The sequence below is a fragment of the Ornithorhynchus anatinus genome, chromosome 16 (assembly GCF_004115215.2).
Source record: "Ornithorhynchus anatinus isolate Pmale09 chromosome 16, mOrnAna1.pri.v4, whole genome shotgun sequence".
Lineage (NCBI taxonomy): Eukaryota > Metazoa > Chordata > Mammalia > Monotremata > Ornithorhynchidae > Ornithorhynchus > Ornithorhynchus anatinus.
The window spans coordinates 44,135,507-44,155,659 of NC_041743.1; the positions used below are offsets into that span (position 1 = coordinate 44,135,507).

Sequence of the window (20,153 nt, forward strand, 5' to 3'; positions counted from 1 at the left end):
GGAGTAATCAATCGATCGTACTGAGCGCTCACTGTAGAAATAGTTATTAAGCACTTACTGTGTGTGCAGAGCACTGAACTAAGCGTTGGGAGAGAGTGTACAGGTAGGAATGGGACACACCGTCCCTCGATCTCTTACACACACAACAGGGGAGGCAGAAGTAAAGATATTTACAAAGATATGTACATGCATTGGCTAAAATTCAACTGAAAAACCAAGTCGGTGGGATATCGAGCCGCGCTTCCACTTGTCTCGTGTCAGGAAAAAAGAAACGATATCAACGTCACAGTCAGAATTCCATTTCCTGTTCAATTTCCTGTTGTCCTCCCGTTTCCTAAAGCTGTGAAGGACCTCAGGAATTCAGCAGTCGAATCCCACAGGGAAACTCAGAGGCTAAGGCCTGGGTTGTATTTTGCCGGAGCGTTTCGCTTTCTTGTCAGCTGGGCAAATGAAGTCGTTTCCACGTGGAGTCAGCGGGCCGAGCATCTGGCTCAGAGCAGCCTGGCCCAGTGGAAAGGGCCCGGGAGACAGAGGAGCCGGCGGAATGGCTTAGTGGAAAGAGCCCGGCCTTGGGAGACAGAGGTCGTGGGTTCTAATCCCGGCTCCGCCACTTGTCAGCTGCGTGACTTTGGGCAGGTGGCTCAACTTCTCTGGGCCTCAGTGACCTCATCTGTAAAATGGGGATTAAGACTGTGAGCCCCATGGGGGGCAATCTGATTACCTTGTACCTACCCCAGCAATTAGAACAGTGCTGGGCACACAGAAGGGCTTAACATCATTATCCCGGCTCCACCCACGTGTCTACTGTGTGATCTTGGGCCAGTCACTTCACTTCTTTGTGCCTCAGTTCCCTCATCTGTAAAATGGGGATTCACACTGTGGGCTCCATGTGGGACAGGGACTGGGTCCAGCGTGATTATTTTGTGACTGCCCCAGTTTTTAGAACTTAGCTTGGCACATAGTAAGTGCTTAACAGATGCCATTTATATATATACGTGTATATATATATATATATGGGGCCGGAGGGGCGTTTGTGTGTATATATATATGCATCGTTAGTCTCCTCTTTCTGTGGTTTTTGGATTAGGTATCTGTGGGATTGGCTTGTGTGTCCGAGAGGAACTCTATCTGTCCTGAGCGGACGATCTGCCCTGTGTATCTGCTGATTAGGGACCCAAGGGAGCAGTTTCTGTGAATCTGTTGAGAGCAGACACATTGGGAAGGGGCTTCAGGGTCCCTGCTGAGGGTAGGAGCATGGGGGAGGGTCCCGGGTAACTGCTGCAAAATCTGCAAGACGGGCTTTTAGTCGAGAGCCACGGGCAGCGGGGAAAGAGGTGGGTTTGGCCAGAGGCAGTGTGGCTCAGTGGAAAGAGCCCGGGCTCGGGAGTCAGAGGTCGTGGGTTCTAATGCCGGCTCCGCCGCCCGTCAGCCGTGTGACTTTGGGTGAGTCGCTTAACTTCTCTGGGCCTCAGTTACCTCACCTGTAGAATGGGGATTAAAGACTGTGAGCCGCACGCGGGACATGGACCGTGTCCAATCTGATTGGCTTGTATCTACCCCGGCGCTTAGTACAGTCTCTGGCACGTAGTGAGTGCTGAACAGATGCATAAAAAATGAGGAATCTGAGGCACAGAGACGTTAAGGAATCTGCCCAGGGTCACGGGGCAGGCAAGCGGCCGAGCCGGGATTAGAACCCAGATTCCCTGACTCCCAGCCCTTTTCTCTTTCCTTTAAGCCACTCTGTTTCCCAGTCATGTCCCTGGCTGAGATTTAGTCCAATAAACAATAATAATAATGCTATCTGTCAAGCCCTTCTGTGTGCCAAGCACTCTACTAAGCCCTGGGTACATAGAAGATAATCAGATCGGACACAGTCTCTGTCACACATGGGCACAGGGTCAAAAGAGAAGAAAGCCCAGCTACTTAATCCCCATTTTGCAGTACGCCGAGAAGCGGCATGGCCTAGTGATTAGAGCCCGGGCCTGGGACTCCAAAGGACCTGGGTTCTAATCCCGGCCCCTCCACCGGTCTACTGTGTGACCTGGGGGAAGTCCCTTCACTTCTCTGGGCCTCAGTTCCTTCAGTTGTAAAATGGGGATGAAGACTGTGAGCCCCGTGGAGGGCAGAGTCAGCGTCCAACCTGATTAGCTCGTATCCACCCCAGCGCTTAGTACAGTGCCTGGCACCTAATAAGCGCTTAACAAATACCATAAAAGAGGAAAGGGGGCCGGGACTGGGCAGTAGATGGCGCCTGGCGGCCACCGAGGACTTCGCAGGGGGACTGGAAATGGCCTCCTTGGCCTAAGGCCCTCGTCGTCGTCCCAACCTTCAAAGCCTCACGCCGCTACGTCCTGCTTTAATAATAATAATGATGTCGGCATCTGTTAAGCGCTTACTATGTGCAGAGCTCCGTTCTAAGCGCCGGGGTAGATACAGGGTCATCAGGTTGTCCCACGTGAGGCTCCCAATCTTAATCCCCATTTTCCAGTTGAGGTAACCGAGGCACCGAGAAGTGAAACTTGGCCACGGTCACACAGCTGCCAAGTGACAGAGCCGGCACTCGAACCCGGGACCTCGGACTCCCAAGCCCGGGCTCTTGCCACGGAGCCACGCTGCTTGTCGATAATAATGTTGGTATTTGTTAAGGGCTTACTATGTGCAAAGCACTGTTCTAAGCACTGGGGGGATACAGGGTCATCAGGGTGTCCCACGTGAGGCTCACAGTCTTCATCCCCATTTTACAGGTGATGTCACTGAGGCACAGAGAAGTTAAGTGACTTTAAAACAGCATAACCTAGTTGGTTACGAGCGGGGAAGAGGTCTGCTGATTCTCTTGTGCCGTCCTCTCCCAAGCGCTTAGTACAGCGTTTGGCACGCGCTCCCTTCTGCGTCGCCCCGACTCGCTCCCTTTGCTCTTCCCCTGTCCCCAGAGCACTTATGTCCATATCTGCCATTTTATTAATTTGTATCGCTATCTGTCTCCCCACCTCTAGCTCGATGTGAGCAGGGAATGTCAGTTTATTGTATTGTACTTTTCCAAGTGCTTAGTACAGTGTTCCGCACACAGTAAGCACTCAATAAATGTTGGTATTTATTAAGCGCTTACTATGTGCAGAGCACTGTTCTAAGCGCTGGGGGAGATACAGGGTCATCAGGTTGTCCCACGTGAGGCTCCCAATCTTCATCCCCATTTTAAAGATGAGGAAACTGAGACACAGAGAAGTGAAGCGACTTGCCTACGGTCGCACAGCTGCCGAGTGGCAGATCCGGGATTCGAACCCATGACCTCTGACTCCCAAGCCCGGGCTCTTTCCACTGAGCCTCGCTACGACTGGATGAACACATGAATAAATACCACCGATCGATCGATTGACTGATGGGCCCGATCCTGTACTCCTTCATTCATCCCTTCAATCGTATTGATTGAGCGCTCGCTGTGGGCAGAGGACTGGACTAAGCGCTTGTCTAGCTCAAACTCGGTGGGTTCAACCTTCAAGACGTCGCTAAAACCCTCCCTTTCCTCGACCTCAAACCGTTACCCCTTAATCCACAGTGAAGCGCCACAGTGGTGTTCATGTCAGGACGGAGGGGAGGCGTGTGAGGTGAGAAAGAAGGGGTGCTTAGCCCCAAAATCTCTGGAGCAAATCGTTACCAACTGTCAGATGACGATAACATTTGGTAAGCGCTTACTGTGTGCAAAGCACTGTTCTAAGCGCTGGGGAGGATACAAGGACATCGGGTTGTCCCACGTGGGGCTCACGGTCTTCATGCCCATTTTATAGATGAGGTCACTGAGGCCCAGAGAAGTGAAGTGACTTGCCCGAGGTCACACAGCTGACAAGCGGCAGAGCCGGGATTTGAAATCAGCACGCTAATCCATCTGTCAATCAATGGTATTTATTGAGCGCTTGCTGTGCGCAGAGCACTGGACTAATCTCTTGGGAGGGTCCAGTGTAACAGAGTGGGAAGACACACTCTCTGCCCACAAGATACTTACAGTCAAAAGACTTCCCAGATGGTATAAAAATATATATATTTATATATATAACATATATAATATAATGTATATATATAAATAAAAATGATATTTGTTAAGCGCTTACTATAGAGAAGCAGCGTGGCTCAGTGGAAAGAGCCCAGGCTTGGGAATCAGAGGTCATGGGTTCTAATCCCGACTCCGCCACTGGTCAGCTGGGTGACTCTGGCCAAGTCACTTCACTTCTCTGTGCCTCAGTAACCTCATCTGTAAAATGGGGATGAAGACTGGGAGCCCCACGTGGGACAACCTGATGACCTTGTATCCCCCCCAGCACTTAGAACAGTGCTTGGCACATAGTAAGTGCTTAACAAATACCATCATTATTATTACTATGTGCCGGGAACTATACTAAGCGCTGGGGTGGATACAAGCAAATCGAATTGGATACAGTCCATGTCCCACGTGGAGCTCACATATAGTAAGCGCTTAACAAATACCATCATCATTATTATTATTATTAAATGGGGATGAAGATCGTGAGCCTCACGTGGGACAACCTGATGACCCTGTATCTCCCCCAGTGCTTAGAACAGTGCTGTGCACATAGTAAATGCTTAACAAATACCAACATTATTATTATTATTATTATTATTATTATTACAATGGGGATTATGATCGTGAGCCCCACGTGGAACATGGACCGTGTCCAACCTGATTAGCTTGTGTATACCTCAACGCTTAGTACAGTGTCTGGCACACAGTAAATGCTTGACAGAGATCATTTTCAAAAAAGAAAAAGAAAGAGCACAGGACTGGGAATCAGGGGACCTGGGTTCTAATCTTGACTCCTCCACCTGCTGGATGGCCTTGGGCACATCTCTTGTCAACTCTGTGCCTCAGTCTCCTCACCTGTAAAATGGGGCCGAAATGCCCGGTCCCTTCCCCCGCCTTAGACCGTGAACCCCATGTGGAACAGAAACTGCGTCTGCTCCGATTGCAGCGTATCTACCCCAGGATTTATCCCACTCCTTGGTCCTTTATCAGCTCTTAACAAATGCCACAGTTATTATTAGAAAATTATGTGAGCCCTCTTCAGCTCTAGGGGAAGAAATTGAGTACAGAGGAAATGAGGCGGGGAGGGCCGGGGGAGGTGGAAAATGCTACTAATTGGCTTTTCCCGACAAGGGAAAGGAGGTGTGGGAGACCCTTGAGGTCTCGGCCCGGGCATGGGAACAGACAGCTTCCGCCCGCGGGCGGGAGAGACGAAGAGCCCGGAGTCAGGGCCAAAAAGGCGGAGGGTTCCACGCTAACGTTTCCCGATCTGCCCGGTGGTGCAGGCACGAGACACCCCCACCCTCGCCTCCTCCCGGGGCAATCCAACCACCTACGCGCCAGGGGATCCAGCCGGGCAGGCCCGAAGCTCTGTTGGGAGTGAGGAGGGGTGGTGCCCCTTGAGGTCAGAGGTCAGCGGGCTCCTGAGGGGGTGAACGGGGTCCCCCGCCACCCAGCCCAAACCGTCGAAACTTTTCTGAGAATCGAAAGGATCGAGAGCCACTTTCCTCTGTCTAGACTGCGTTGAGGGTGAGGGGCCCGCCCAGGGGCAGGAGGATGATGAGGATGACCCCCTCAAAGGCCCCAGAAGATTGAAGGGAAGTGTGGGAAAGCGGTCCGACCTATGAGCCCGTGAAGGAGTTAAAGGCCTGGGCCTGTGAGAGATGTGTTTGGTCCCGGGTTCGGGGAGCCTGCCCCGCTCCCCTCTCCCGCCTCCCTCACCAAGCCGCCCGCCCCCGGGGTGGTTTGTAAATAGCAGGAAATCAGTGGTGAGTGCTCCGGGCAGATTGGCTATTTTTAAATCTGACCTTTGCCCACAGCTTCTCCCGGGGATTCCGGTGATCCCTGGAGGGGCAGTCCTCTCCGGTGGCCACCGCAGGTTCAGACTGGCCCAAATGGTCCCAGGTGTCCTGCCCCTCAGCCGTCTTCCCAGTCTCCCGGACCTCCAGGGCCAGCGGGAAGCTGCGAGGCGTCCGCAGAGCGGGACCCCAGAGGGACCCCCAGCCAGTCGGACCCTAACTGAACTTAGAGAAGCAGCACGGCCTAGTGGAGAGAGCCTGGGCCTGGGAGTCAGACGACCTGAGTTCTAATCCTGATCTGCCAATTGCTGGCTGTGTGACCTTGGGCAAATCACCGACTTTCTCTGTGCCTCAGTTTCCTTAACTGTAAAATGGGGGTTCAATCCTACTCCCTCCTACTTAGACTGTGAGCCAGGGACTGTGTCCAACCTGATAACCGTGTATATCTACCCCAGCGTTTAAGAACGGTGAGGCAGCGCGGCCTAATGGATAGATCACAGGCTTGGGAGACAGAAGGACCCCGATTCTGATCCCGGCTCCACCGCTTATCTGCCGTGTCACCTTGGGCAAGTCACGTCACTTCTCTGAGCCTCAGTCGCCTCATCTGTAAAATGGGAATGGAGACTGTGAGCCCCATGTGGACTGTGCCTGACCTGATTGCCTTGTAGGTACCCCACTGCTTACAACAGTGCTTGGTGCACATAATTACATGATTACATTCCGCTATGGCCTGATCCCCTCTCAGGGTCGCACCTGGAGAATTTCCAGTACTCTTCCAGTCTTGACTACGGGAGGGAGAGTCAAGAAGAGGCCTACCCATTCCATTCCTAGCTTGGGCAGGGGCTAGGGAAGGCGATCTGCTACATGTCAAAACTCACCCGTGCTGGGCAGCAGCGGCATGGGAGAGAATCGAGGGCGGAGGCTCAAGTCGACCGCACGGAAGAAGGGGATGGTAAACCACTTCCGTATTTTTACTAAGCAAACTCTATGGATATGCTACCGGAACGATTGCAAATGGAAGTGGGACGTTCTGGGAGAGGTACGTCTATGGCGTCGCTATGGATCAGGCACGTCTCGACAGCATAAGACAACAACAGACGGCCTGATGGGGCTCCCAGGCTCCTGCCAGAAGGCTTCTGGCCATAACTGACTCACCCCGGTTCCCGTTGCTCTTGTCAGTGAGTCTGACTAATGGGGGGCCCAAACGAGTGTCCTCTAAGCCACCGTGGAAGCCACCAGGAAGGAAAAGACTGTCTGCCCCATGTGGGACGGGGACTGTGTCCGACCTGATTCACTTGTATCCCCCTCAGGGCTTATAAGTGAATAATAGATACCATTTTCCAAAAAAAAAAACTGGTCTACCGACCTCTCCCCCGTCCCAGTGCCCCCCCTCTGGTTCCATCCCGGCACACCAGGCCTTCCAGGAGAGCCGGATCCAGTCAGGGCTCCGGGAATTGCCGCCGGAGGAGCTGCCGGGATCTGGGAAGAGGGAACTCCCGGAGAGGGGTTTGGGGAGTGAAGGGACTTCTGGGAAGGGCCCGGGGGGTGGCGGGTGGGGAGGGGGCAGGGGATTCTGGCCTCTAGTGGGGCCTGGGGTTGGGGGGTGTCCTGTTGGGGCAGTACCCTCCGGCCTCTCTCACTTTTTGGCCTGAGGCAGCAGAGGAGCCCCCTTCCCAGCCCCTTCTTTTAATGGAGACATCGTGGGTATCACTCCCACTTATATACCCCGCCCCCCACCCCACCCGCCAGCTCCTTCCAAACAATAGCAACTCTGGCTCAGACGTCAAACACTTCCCTTCAAAGCGGGCTTCCTCTCTTCTTCTTATTCCTTCCTCCCCCCTCTCTCTCCTCTCTCGTCCCCATTTCCTTCTCCTCGTTCCCTCCTTCCCATTTTTCCCTTCCTCCTCTTCCCCTTCTCCCTCCCTCCTCCTTAATAATAATAATAATTATGGTATTTGTTAAGCGCTTACTAAGTGTCAAGCACTGTTCATTCATTCATTCAGTCATTCGTATTTATTGAGCACTTACCATGTGCAAGGCACTGTACTAAGCACTTGGGAGAGTACCACAATAAACAGACATATTTCCTGCCAATGGTGAGCTCACTGCTCTAAGTGCTGGGGCAGATACAAGGTAATCCAGTTGGACGCAGCCCCTGTCCCACATGGGGCTCACAATCTAAACGCCCATTTTCCAGATGACAGAACTGAGGCCCAGAGAGGTGAAGTGACTTGCCCAAGGTCACACAGCAGACAAGTGGCAGCGTCGGGATTAGAATCCATGACCTTCTGCCTCCTAGGCCCGTCTTCTGTCCACTACACCACGCTGGTGATTGGGGTATTTGTTAAGTCCTTACTATGTGTCAAGCACTGGGGTAGGTACAGATAATCAGGTTGGATCCAATCCCTGTCCCCGATGGGGCTCATAGTCTTCATCCCCATTTTCCAGATGAGGGAACTGAGGCCCAGAGAAGTGAAGTGACTTGTCTGAGGTCACACAGCAGACTTGTGGGGGGAGTCGGGATTAGAACCGATGCCCTCTGACTCCCGGGCCTGGGTTTTTTCCACTTCACCCCGCTGCTTCTCCTCCTCCTTCTCCTCCTCCTCCTCCTCCTACTCCTCCTCCTCCTCCCCCTCCTCCTCCGTATTCCTTCTTCCCTTATCCCCTGGTCCCTGCCCCTCATCCGGTCATCCTGCCCCAGCCGCTGGGGCACGCTGAGCCACCTGGGCATTTGGTTGGCACCGCTTGGGGTGGGTGGGCAGTGGCCAAGAGGTGGGCAGTGGATGGGTGTCCTCGGCCTAGCGAAACCCCAGGCTCTTCCCCTGCGGAAGGAACCGCAGAGTCCGGGCCGCAACAATAGCCCAGACCCCTGTCCGGCGGGGTGGAGCTTCCTGCAGGTAGGGGAGGGGGATCCCCTAACAAGCCCCCCGACCCCACTGCTAATAGCCCTGCCCCATCATTCATTCATTCGTATTTATCAAGCGTTTACTGCGTGCAGAGCACTGTACTAAGCAGCAGGGCGTAGTGGATAGAACATGGGCCAGGGAGTCAGGTCAGGGGTTCTAATCCTGACTCCGCCACACATAAGCATTCAGTAAGTGCCACCGCTTGATATAATAATAATAATAATGTTGGTATTTGTTAAGCGCTTACTATGTGCAGACCACTGTTCTAAGCGCTGGGGTAGATACAGGGTCATCAGGTTGTCCCATGGGAGGCTCACAGTTAATCCCCATTTTACAGATGAGGTAACTGAGGCCCAGAGAAGTTAAGTGACTCGCCCACAGTCACACAGCTGCCAAGTGGCCGAGTCGAGATTCAAACCCATGACCTCTGACTCCCAAGCCTGGGCTCTTTCCACTGAGCCACACTGCTTCTCTACTGATAGAGATCCGTGATAGAGTCAAGCCCTCTCAGCCCCAACCACCTTCGTGACTTCATTGAAATGTTAAAGGAGATAAGGGATCAGGGGGCTGTTTTCTGGAAATGGCGGGGAAGGGCCCAGGGAGCGGGGGAGACGCTTCTCTGGAAGCCTCAGCCGCCACCGGGGAATGGAAACTTCCTCCCGGGGCAGCTGAAACAATACGATACCGGGCGGATGGAGGAAGAGAAGCAGAGAAGCAGGGAGGGAGACGAGACCCATTCATTCATTCATTCAATCGGATTTATTGAGAGCTTACTGGGTGCAGAGCACTGTACTAAGCGCTTGGAAAGTACAATACAGTAATATTTCACCTCTCCACCCCCAAATGGACAGACACAGCCGCCCCTCTGCAACTCTGGGAGTGGGTGCGGGGAGTAGGATCGACCCTGTCTGACCTTATTCTGCCAGTCCTCTTTATTGAGCGCTTACTGTGTGCAGAGCACTGTACTAAGCGTTTGGGAGAGGGCACTGTAACAATAAACAGACACCTCCCTGCCCTCAACGAGCACTGGCCTAACCCTCCACGGGATCGCCCCCCAGCTTCACCCGCCCCCTCAGTTAACTGTCCGGATGTGTTTGTTATATCGTTCATTCATTCTTTCGATCGTATTGATTGAGTGCTTGCTGTGTGCAAAGCACTGTATTAAGCGCTCAATAAATAATAATAATAATGGTATTTGTTAAGCGCTTACTCTGTGCCGGGCACTCTACTAAACGCTGGGGTGGATACAAGCAAATCAAATTGGACACAGTCCCTGTCCCATGTGGGGCTCACTGTCTCAATCCCACTTTGCAGAGGAGGTCACTGAGACGCAGAGAAATGAAGTGACTTGCCCACAAGCAGACAAGTGGCAAAGTGGGGATTAGAACCCATGACCTTCTGACTCCCAGGCCAGTGGTCTCTCCACTATGCCATGCTGCTTCTAATGCAATTGATTGCATTACAATTACCTCCAGGCGTGTCCGCACCCCGAAAGGCCCAACATCTGTGGCCAGCAGCTCCCCTAACCTTTCATTCATTCAATAGTATTTATTGAGCGCTTACTAGGTGCAGAGCACTGTACTAAGCGCTTGGAATGAACAAGTCGGCAACAGATAGAGACAGTCCCTGCCGTTTGACGGGCTTACAGTCTAACCTGTTAGGCAGGGGCTGGGGGCTGGCATGGGGGACCAGGGAGGACCAGCTCCAGGCCTTCCTGGCAGGGGCAGGGGCTTCTGAACCAGGGGAGGGGCTTCCCAGTGAGAGCAGTCTCTCCGCCATGGCATTGATCGATCGACCGATCGATATCCCCAGCCTCCCTGGGTAAGGGAGGGACAATGGCGGGGGAAGTGGGCACCTCATCCAAATGGGCTGCCAGGCTCTATCAGCCCTGTGCCACCTTTGACCAATAATGACCAATATAAGAGTAATAACAATTTTGGTATTTGTTAAGCGCTTACTATGTGCCAAGCACTGTTCTAAGTGCTAGGGGAGATACGAGGTAATCAGCTTGTCCCATGTGGGGCTCACAGTCTTAATCCCCATTTTACAGACGAGGGAAGTGAGGCCCAGAGAAGGGAAGTGACTTGCCCGTGGTCCCTTAGATATGTGGGGGAGTCAGAATTAGAACCCACATCCTCTGACTCCCAAGCCCATGCTCCTGCCACCAGGCCATGCTATTTCTCTATAATAATAATAATAATAATAATAACAACAATGCTTGTGGTATTAAGCACTTACTATGTGCCAGGCACTGTACTAAGGGAAAGGGTAGATACAAGGTAATTAGTTCGGACACAGTCCACGTCCCACATGGGGATCACAATCCTTATCCCCACTTTACGGATGAGGGGACTGAGGCCCAGAGAAGTAAAGTGACTTGTCCAAGGTCACACAACAGTAAGTGGCAGAGCCGGGATTAGTAACCGGGTCCTCTGCCTTCCAGGGCCTGAGCTCTTTCCACTAGGCCACCCTGCTTCCCTGAATCAGTGCATACTCTATGCGGAGGGCGCTGTACTAAATCTTTGGAAGAGTACAGTACAAAAGAGTAGGTAGACAGGACCCTTACAGCAAGAAGCTTACAGAATAGGGGGGGAGGCAGTCATTAAGATAAATTACAGATACATATGTGCATAAGACCTGTGGGGGCGGGGTGAAAATCAAAGTACTTTAAGGGTTACAGACCCAAATGTGCAGTTAATGCAGAAGGGTGGGTAAATCCGGGAAATGAGGGATTAGGTGTGGAAGGCCTCTTGGAGGAGATGTGCTTTTAATAAGGCTTCCAAAGTGATCCTCTACTGGTGTTAAGAGGGAGGGAGTTCCAGGCCAGAGGCGGGAGTCAGCGAGGAGATAAGAGATAGGTCTATATCCATCTATGTAATAATAATGATAATGATGGCATTTGTTAAGCTTATACAATATTGAGGTACGATGAATAGTTTGGTGTTAGAGGAGCAAAGTGTGCAGGCTGGGCTGTAGTAGGAAATCAGTGAGGTGAGGTAGGAAAGGGCAAGGTGATTGAGGGCTTAAAAATGTTGGTATTTGTTAAGCGCTTACTAGGTGCCGAGCACTGTTCTAAGCGCTGGGGTAGACACAAGGGAATCAGGTTGCCCCACGTGGGGCTCACAGCGATGTCAAGGTCTCTCTCTCTATCCTGGGGGAAGGGGAAAAGGTGAAGGGGGATTTCTGGCCACGGGATCCCTGGGCCAGGAGGGCTAGTTTAATCTCCTCCTCTGCCTACATCCTAGGTTCTGATCCCGCTCGGCCACTTGTCTAATGTGTGACTCTGCTCAAGTTCATTCATTCAGTAGTATTTATTGAGCGCTTACGATGTGCAGAGCACTGTACTAAGCCCTTGGAATGAACAAGTTGGCAACAGATAGAGACAGTCCCTGCCGTTTGATGGGCTTACAGTCTAATCACTTCCCTTCAAGTCACTTCCCTTCTCCAGGCCTCGATTACCTCATCTGTAAGGTGGGAATTAAGACTGTGAGCCCCATGTGGGACAGGGACTATGTCCAACTTGACTAGCTCGTATCTATCCCAGGGCTTAGTACAGCGCCTGGCACAGAGTAAGCGCTTAACCAATACTATTATTATTATTATCAGTTTGCAGGAAGGGAATTAGGGTTCTCTTAAATCCAGATGGGTTTAATTTGATAAGGGGTAGAGGGAATTACCCTCCTGGCTGTGTAAACGAGATGAACTTCAGGATTTTGGAGGGGTTCTTGCCTTGACTTGATGCAGTCTGTGGCTCACTCTTGGGGGGGACAGGTAAACTCAGAAGCAAGTCACCTCTCCCCTTTCCCTCTCCTTTTTCCTCTCCGCTCTCGCTCTCCTCACTGTCCAATGGTGACCTTGGAAATCCACCCATTCGTTCATTCGCTCGTATTTACCGAGTGCTTACTGTGTGCGGAGCACTGTACTAAGCGCTTGGGAGAGTACAGTATAATGATAAAACAGATTCCCTGGCCACAGCGAGCTTACAGTCTAGAGAGAAAGACTTTAATATAAATAAATTACAGAAATAATAAATTGCAGATATGAAATCCTAATTCAGTCCATCAGGGGTGGGGGTCGGAGTCGTCCCCTCCCCCGGACCCTGTAGAGCCCAGCTAGAAGGTGGGTTGGAGGGCAGGGAGGGAGTGTTGAGCCCAGCCGCCCATTTCGACGGTCCATCCATTCTGGAGAGACCCCAGGAGAAGGCAAAGGTTGAAGAAGACAGGTGAGGGGGAGAAAAGGGGGGGCCAGATGTACCACAAGTGCCCCCTTGGGAGGGTATTCCCGAAGAGGGAATGAGGAGTCAGAGACATGGAGGGAGCGGAGCCAAAAAGACCTGGAGGGAGGGGCTCAAAAGGACAGGAAAGGGACAGGAAAGATCTGGAAATCTCCCCCTGGGCCCACTGAGTGATGAGGTGGAAAATGAGAAACAGCTGCGGCGCCCCTGACTTCCAAATGCTCCCTACCGGGAGGTGGGGAAGGGGCAGTGAGGTAGGGGCAGGGGGTCTGCAGGGCGGCGGAGGCCAGGCCCACCGAAGTCCAGGCCCGTTTAATGCCTTGTTAATTGAGGGGCATCTTACCCTGGCTCCGACATTTGGTGGAGACCGGCTATAGGTGGGGTTCAGTCTGACCATCCTCACCCCAACGGCATCCTCTGTCCCCCAGGTCCCCCCACCCCCAGACCCAAAGGGAGGGTAGCTGGGTGGTCGGGGCTAGTGGAATCTCCCCAGCCCCTTCTCTCTGCCCCTCCCACATGCAGCCCAGAGACAATGAAGCAGCAAGAGCCCACTCCCTACCCCCACCTCCAGCATTCATTCATTCATCCAATCGTATTTATTGAGCGCTTACTTTGTGCAGAGCACTGTACTGAACGCTTGGAAGAGTACAACAATAAACAGACACATTCCCTGCCCACGATGAGCTTACAGTCTAGAGGGGGGGAGACAGACATCACTACAAATTAAAAAAAATGACAGATAAGTGGTAAGTTAAGGCGGGAACCTTAAGAACTCGGGCGTCGAGGAGTGGGTGAAAGCATTCATTCAATTGATTCAATCGAGCCTTTACTGTGTGCAGAGCACTGTACTCGGCGCTTGGCAAAGTGCAGAAGGACAATAAATAGTGACCTTCCCTGCCCACAACGAGCTGAGAGTCAAGAAGAGGGGGAGACAGATATCCATACAAGGGACAGAAGGGATCTTGTTGGCAAAGAGGTGGGGGTTGGGGGGGAAGGAAGGGGTTAATGTAGGCTGGGCTGAGAGAGGAAGGGGTTAATGGGGGGTGGGGTGGGGCGGGGAGAGAGAGGTTTTCCTGCCGGCGGCCCTGGGGGATATTAGAAGGAGGAGGAGGTGGAGGTTGGGGGTGGCTGGTGGTGCAGGCTGCGGCCTCTGTTGTTCTTGTCCATTGCCCGGTGCCCTTGCCCGTGCCCACCTGCCCGGAGTCCGTCCCCTGCAGGTAAGTTAGTGGGTCCTGGGGCCGAACGGGGCAGCCCCGGGGGCAGATCTGGGGGGACCAGTGGTCCGGCTCCCCGCGGTTAAGGCGGGGACGGGTCCCCAGGGGCAGAGGGGTTTATTTTGGTGACTGGGTTTAGTAAACCGGCAGTTTGGGCCTTTTTATAGGCAGGGAGGGTCTCCCCGCATGGGCGGCGGCAGGGTCCAGGGGCAAACTTGGGACAGACGGCCAGGGACGGGACGGGCACCCCTTGGAGAGCGGCGGGCCGGCCAGCTGGAGGTGGGCACAGGGGGGACGGAGGGGCTGCCAACCGCAGTGCCAGGCTCCCGGGGGTGGGGGTGGGGGTTTGGAAGCCAGCGGGCAGCGACCCCCTTTCAGGGGGAGGTCGTCCGTCTCCTCCCCACCCCACGCCAGCCTGGAGATCTTAATAATCGTGGCCTTTGTTAAACGCTTACTAGATGCCAGGCACTGTTCTAAGCGCTGGGGTAGATACAAACTAATCGGGTTGAACCTAGCCCTGTCCCACTTAAGTCTCACAGTCCTAATCCCCATCTCACAGATGAGGGAACTGAGGCACAGAGAAGTGAAGCGGCTTGCCCAAGGTCACCCAGCAGACAAGTGACAGAGCCGGGTTTAGAAATCATGACCTTCTGACTCCCAGGCCCGGGCTCTATCCACTAGGCCACGCGTCTTCCCGGGCACCCCCTTTCCGGGGCAGAGAGGGTAGGTTGGCTCAGCCCCAACAGGCTGGGCACTGTCCTCATCTCCCGGCCACCAAATTCCCAGCCGGGCTGCGCGGGAACGGACTTCGAGATGGGGGACAGAATGGACTCCCAGCTGGGTTGGGATTTGGGGTTGGATCTGAGCTGGAGAGGTGGAAAGGAGAAAGTTGGCCACCCCTCTTTCCTGCCCTGGGATGAGCCAGGTCCCCCACCGGGCCTCGGACTCTCCCTCCACCGATCCGGGCAGGATCAGAGGGTCTGGCTGTCTCTGGGGGGGGGGGTCCCCCCAGCTGAGCCTTCTTAGCCAGGACTCGTGGGACTTGGGGGGTGGCTAGGGGTGGGGCAGGGAGCCACCCCCCGAAGATATGGACCCATGTTTCCCAGCCGGAGGTTAGCAGAGGAGTGCTCTCAGGGGCGAAGAGGTGGCCCGCTCGGCCAAACGGTGTAGGTGAGTGGCTAGAGCCCCGGCCTGGGAGTCGGAAGGACCTGGGTTCTAATCCCAACTTCGCCACTTGTCTGTTGGGTGACCTTGGGCAAGTCACTTCACTTCTCTGGGCCTCAGTTCCCTCATCTCTACGATGGGGATTAAGACTGGGAGCCCCACGTGGGACAAGGACTGTGTCCCACCCAATTATCTTGTATCTACCCCAGCGCTTAGTATTAAATCTTATATTAACAAAATACCATAATTATTATTATCAATATTGTTCTCCGTGCTTAACTCCTATGAAATGGGGATTAAGACTGTAAATTTACGTGGGACAAGGGCCGCGTCCAACCCGATTAGCTTGTAGCCGGGCAGCCTCGCTCGCCGATTCCCAATGGGAGGCCTGCAAGGCCCTGAGAGGGTTTGGGGTCGGGGGACACGGGAGGGAGGGGGCCGGGGACGGCCCCGCCGGCTCCTGACTCTGCCGTCTCTCACTGCTTTCTGGGTGGCCCAACCCGCCGGGCCCGGACCCTCAATAAGAGCCATTGTGGGGTCGGGAGCTGGGAGAGGTCTTGGGGCTCATCTCCTCCCCAGCCTCCAGCCTCACTGAGGGCTTCCACCATTCCCCAGCTCCAGGCGGCAACGGTTCTATTACTGGCCTCGTTTATGGAGGAAGAGAGGAGGGGGTGGCGGGAAAAGGGTCTTGAGGGTTGAGGCGGGAGAGCACCGCCATTGTCCTCTGTGTCCTCTGAGCTCGCCTCAGATGAGAGGGCCGGTGCTGCAGCAGGAGGGGTTGGGGTTAGACTCCTGGAAGGACTCCCCGGCGGGGCTGATGCTGAGGGGCGGGGAGACGGCTTCGAGGGAGACCGAGGGAGGTTGAAGACTTTCCCCTTGGGAGATGGTCTTATCTCTCCGAGCTGGGTGAGCTGTGCGGCTGCCCAAAGGTGGCAGGGGGATGGACCTGCTGCTCCAGGCCCTTTGGGGAGTGGGTCGGGTCGGGGGGTGTCTCTGATTACCTGGAACGGCCCCCTGGACACTCTCCCACCGGCTGGTTTCTGGCCTCCGGCCACCTTGGCTAGAATGGGGGTGGTGGTCGGGGGGAGGGGGTGAGCTGGCACTGGGCCCCGGGCAGGCCGGCGCCGCCCCTCGCCGCTGGGCGGTCCTCCTGGATCCCGGTGGGAAGGGGCCGGGTGGACTGGATGGTATTTTTTCCTGTCTGAAGCTACTCTGGAATTTTGGAGGAGCCGGGGACTCTCACAGGATGTGTCCTTCCCTGACCCCTCCGAGGTCAAGGGCGACTGCCTCACTTTCCCTGCCAGGGCCGGTCGTGGCACGCCGTTAGCGGGAACTGGCAGTCCAGAGAGCAGGGAGAGGGCACGGTGGGGGGAGACTCTCGGGCCCCCTGATTCTCCTAACATTCGTCAAAGCCTCCCTACTTCCCGTCAATTGTTTTCCAGGGATGGAATGGCCAGCTCGGGTTGGGAGGCCCTTGTAATATCTGTCTGCGGCAAACACAGCCCGGCCTTAGTTTTTGGAGGTGTTTTTTTCCCCCCTTGACCTTCCTGCTCGCCTCCCGGGGCCCAGAGAGGTTGAGTGACTTGCCTGGGGTCGCCCAGCACGCGTCATGGGGGAGTGGAGCCGGTGGGAGACCTTGGGGCCGAGGGACCTTGAAGGGTCCCTGGGTTGGTGACAGAGGAGGGGAGGAGTTGGTATCCTCCTCGTGCCCTCGGACGAAGAGGTTGGTGGATCGAGCAAGGGCCTGAGTCAGAAGGACCTGGGTTCTGATTCCCATGATCGCCGCTTGCCTGATGTGTGACGTTGGGCAAGTCACTTAACGTCTCTGTGGGGGATTAAGACTGTAAATTTATGTGGAAAGGGGACTGTGTCCAACCCGATTAGCTCGGATCTTCCCCAGCGATTACTACCGTACCTGGCACCTAGTAAGCAAGTGCTTAACAAATCAATCGTATTTATTGAGCGCTTCCTGTGCGCGGAGCACTGTTCTAAGCCCTTGGGAGAGTATAATACCTGGGAAATCAGCAGACCGCTTTCCCCTGCCCGTAACGAGTTTACAGCCAAGAGGATACTGTAAACTCGTTCGGGGCAGGGGAAGCGTCTGCTGATTCTGTCGTATTGTCCTCTCCCAAGCGCTTAGTACAGTGCTCTGTACACAGTGAGCGCTTACTAAATACCATTGACATAAAAGCTTCATCCCACTGACATCGTCTCTTTCCCGTTCCCAGGTAAAGTGCGAAGACCCTGCCCCTCCTCCTCCAGCGTCCCCCAGCTCTACCGACACCCACCCGGAGACCACCCCCTCCTCCCCGAAGACCCTGCCTCACCTCCTCCAGCGTCCCCCAGCTCTGCCGATACCCAACCGGAGACCCTCCCTCCTCCCCGAGGACCCTGCCCCACCTCCTCCAGCTTCCCCCAGCCCTACTGTTACCTACCCGGAGACCCTCCCTCCTCCCCGAAGACCCTTCCCCAGCTCTGCCGATACCCACCCAGAGACCCCCCTCCTCCCCGAAGACCCTCCCCCGCCCCCTCCAGCTCTGCCCATACCCACCCAGAGACCCCTTCTCCTCCCCGGAGACCCTCCCCCACCTCCTCCAGCTCTGCCCATACCCACCCAGAGACCCCCGCTCCTCCAGCTGTGCGGCCCCCCGGCCCCGCCCCCGGGCAGTGTCCCCCCGGTCCGGCGGGGGACGCCACGTCGTGCCGGGCGTGTCCCCCGGGGTCCGGGGGGGGCTCGGGCGCCATGCGGGCGTCCGTCCCTCGGGGGGCCCTGTGCCCGCTGGGCGTACTGAACCGCGGCCCGGACTATCTTAGACGCCACCTGGCCGGGGCCCGCGGCGCCCGCAGCCCCAGCGCCGTGGAGCGGCTGGAGGCCGACAAGGCCAAGTACGTCAAGACCCGGCGAGTCATCGCCAACCGCCAGGAGCCGGTCCTGCTGGCCGGCCCGCCCCCGGGACCCCCGGGGACCCCCCCCGGGACCCCTCCCGGGACCCCCGGGACCCCGGGCCTCGCCCGCAGGGGCGGCGTTGGCAAGAGGGGGCTGCGCCCCGACTCGCTCATCATCTACCGGCAGAAGCGGGACTGCAAAGCGCCCGACAAGGAGAACGGCAAGGGGCCGGGCCTGGTGTGGCGCCTCTTCCAGGGAGGACCCCGGGGGACCCCGGCCCGACGCCCGGAGGCCTCCCCCGAGGAGGAGGAGGAGGAGGAGGAGGCCGGGCCCGCCGGGCTGGTCCTGGCCGAGGACGAGGAGCGGTGGTTCTTCGAGTCGTGCGGGCTGGAGCGGGCCCTGGCGGAGGGGCTCTGGGGCGGGACGTCGGGGGACGGGGCCTCCGGGGGTCCCCGGGTCCCCAGCTCCGACGGCGGCAGCCGGCCCGACCCCAGCGAGCCCGGGGACGGCTCGGAGCCCCGGGGGCGACCGCCCGTGTCCGTGGTGGAGCGCAACGCCCGCGTCATCAAGTGGCTGTACGGCTGCCAGCGGGCGCAAGGACCCGCCAGGGAGGCCCACCCGTGACCCCGGGCGGGCCCCCTCCACCGCCCACCCGGGGAGGGGGCCCTCCCGGCCGGGCACGGGCCTGGGGGACTGTTGGCACGGGGAGGAAGGAGGGACGAGCTGGCACCGGGCCCTCTGCCGCCCACCTCGACTCCCCGTGGTCCCCTCCGAGCCGGACACGGGCCTGGGATGCTGTTGGCACGGGAAGGAAAGCGGGACTGAAGGAGGGACGAGCTGGCACCGGGCCCTCTGCCGCCCACCCCGAGGCGCCCGTGGGACCTCCCGAGCCGGGCACAGGCCTGGGGGGCTGTTGGCACAGGGAGGAAGGAGGGGAGAGCTGGCACCGGGCCCTCTGCACCTCAAGTCGCCCGTGGTCCCCTCCGAGCCGGACAGAGGCCTGGTATGCTGTTGGCACGGGGATGGAGGCGGGACTGAAGGAGGGACGAGCTGGCACCGTGCCCTCTGCCGCCCACTTCGACTCACCCGTGGTCATCTCCCCCCGATCCGGGCAGAAACCTGGGATGCTGTTGGCACGGGAAGGAAAGCGGACTGAAGGAGGGACGAACTGGCACCGGGCCCTCTGCCGCCCACCCCGAGTCGCCCGTGGGACCTCCCGAGCCGGGCACAAGCCTGGGGGGCTGTTGGCACGGGGAGGCAGGAGGAGAGAGCTGGCACCGTGCCCTCTGCCACCTACCCCAGCCGAGGGGCCGTGCCAAGTCGGCCGTGGTCCCCCCCCCCCGAGCCGGGCAGAGGTCTGGGAGCCCCCCAGGGAGGCTAATGGGGGACCCGGGGTGGGCGAGGGTTTGGCCAGCGGTGTCTCCCGCGGCGTGTAATAAAGTGGATTTTATTTAAGTGGATTTGCGTCCATTCATTCCATCGTATTTCTTGAGCGCTTACTGTGCGCAGAGCACTGTACTGAGCGCTTGGGAGAGGACAGTACAACAATAAACAGACCCATTCCCTGCCCAGAGGGAACTGAGGGTCTAGAGGGAGGGGGCTATGCGTTCGTCTCGGGTGGGAGAGGTTGAAGACAACGGTCCGAGGCTGGGGGGGGGGTCCCCCTTTTCCCGGACCCCCCTATGTAGGAGGTTCCCTAGGTCGAGGCCGGACAGAGCCGGGACCACGACGAAGCCCCCCAACCTCGCCTCACCCCCAAGGCCCACCCAACCCTACCTTCTGCTTCCCACCGACCACAGGACCCCGGGAGGGCCCTCTGATATAGTAATAATCATAATGGCATTTGTTAAGCACTTACTATGTGCTAAGCACTCTTCTAAGCGCTGAGGGATTTACAAGACAATCAGGTTGCCCCACGT

General features: G+C 56.3%; 1 protein-coding gene across 1 annotated transcript; it reads left to right on the forward strand.

Moving 5' to 3' along the window:
* Positions 1-17,882: 17,882 nt before the first annotated feature.
* Positions 17,883-19,689, forward strand: FAM110D (family with sequence similarity 110 member D). Its single transcript, XM_029080433.1, has one exon. The coding sequence runs from the start codon at positions 18,091-18,093 to the stop codon at positions 18,856-18,858; it is 768 nt and encodes a 255-aa protein (XP_028936266.1). The 5' UTR covers positions 17,883-18,090; the 3' UTR covers positions 18,859-19,689.
* The last annotated feature ends 464 nt before the right edge of the window (positions 19,690-20,153 follow it).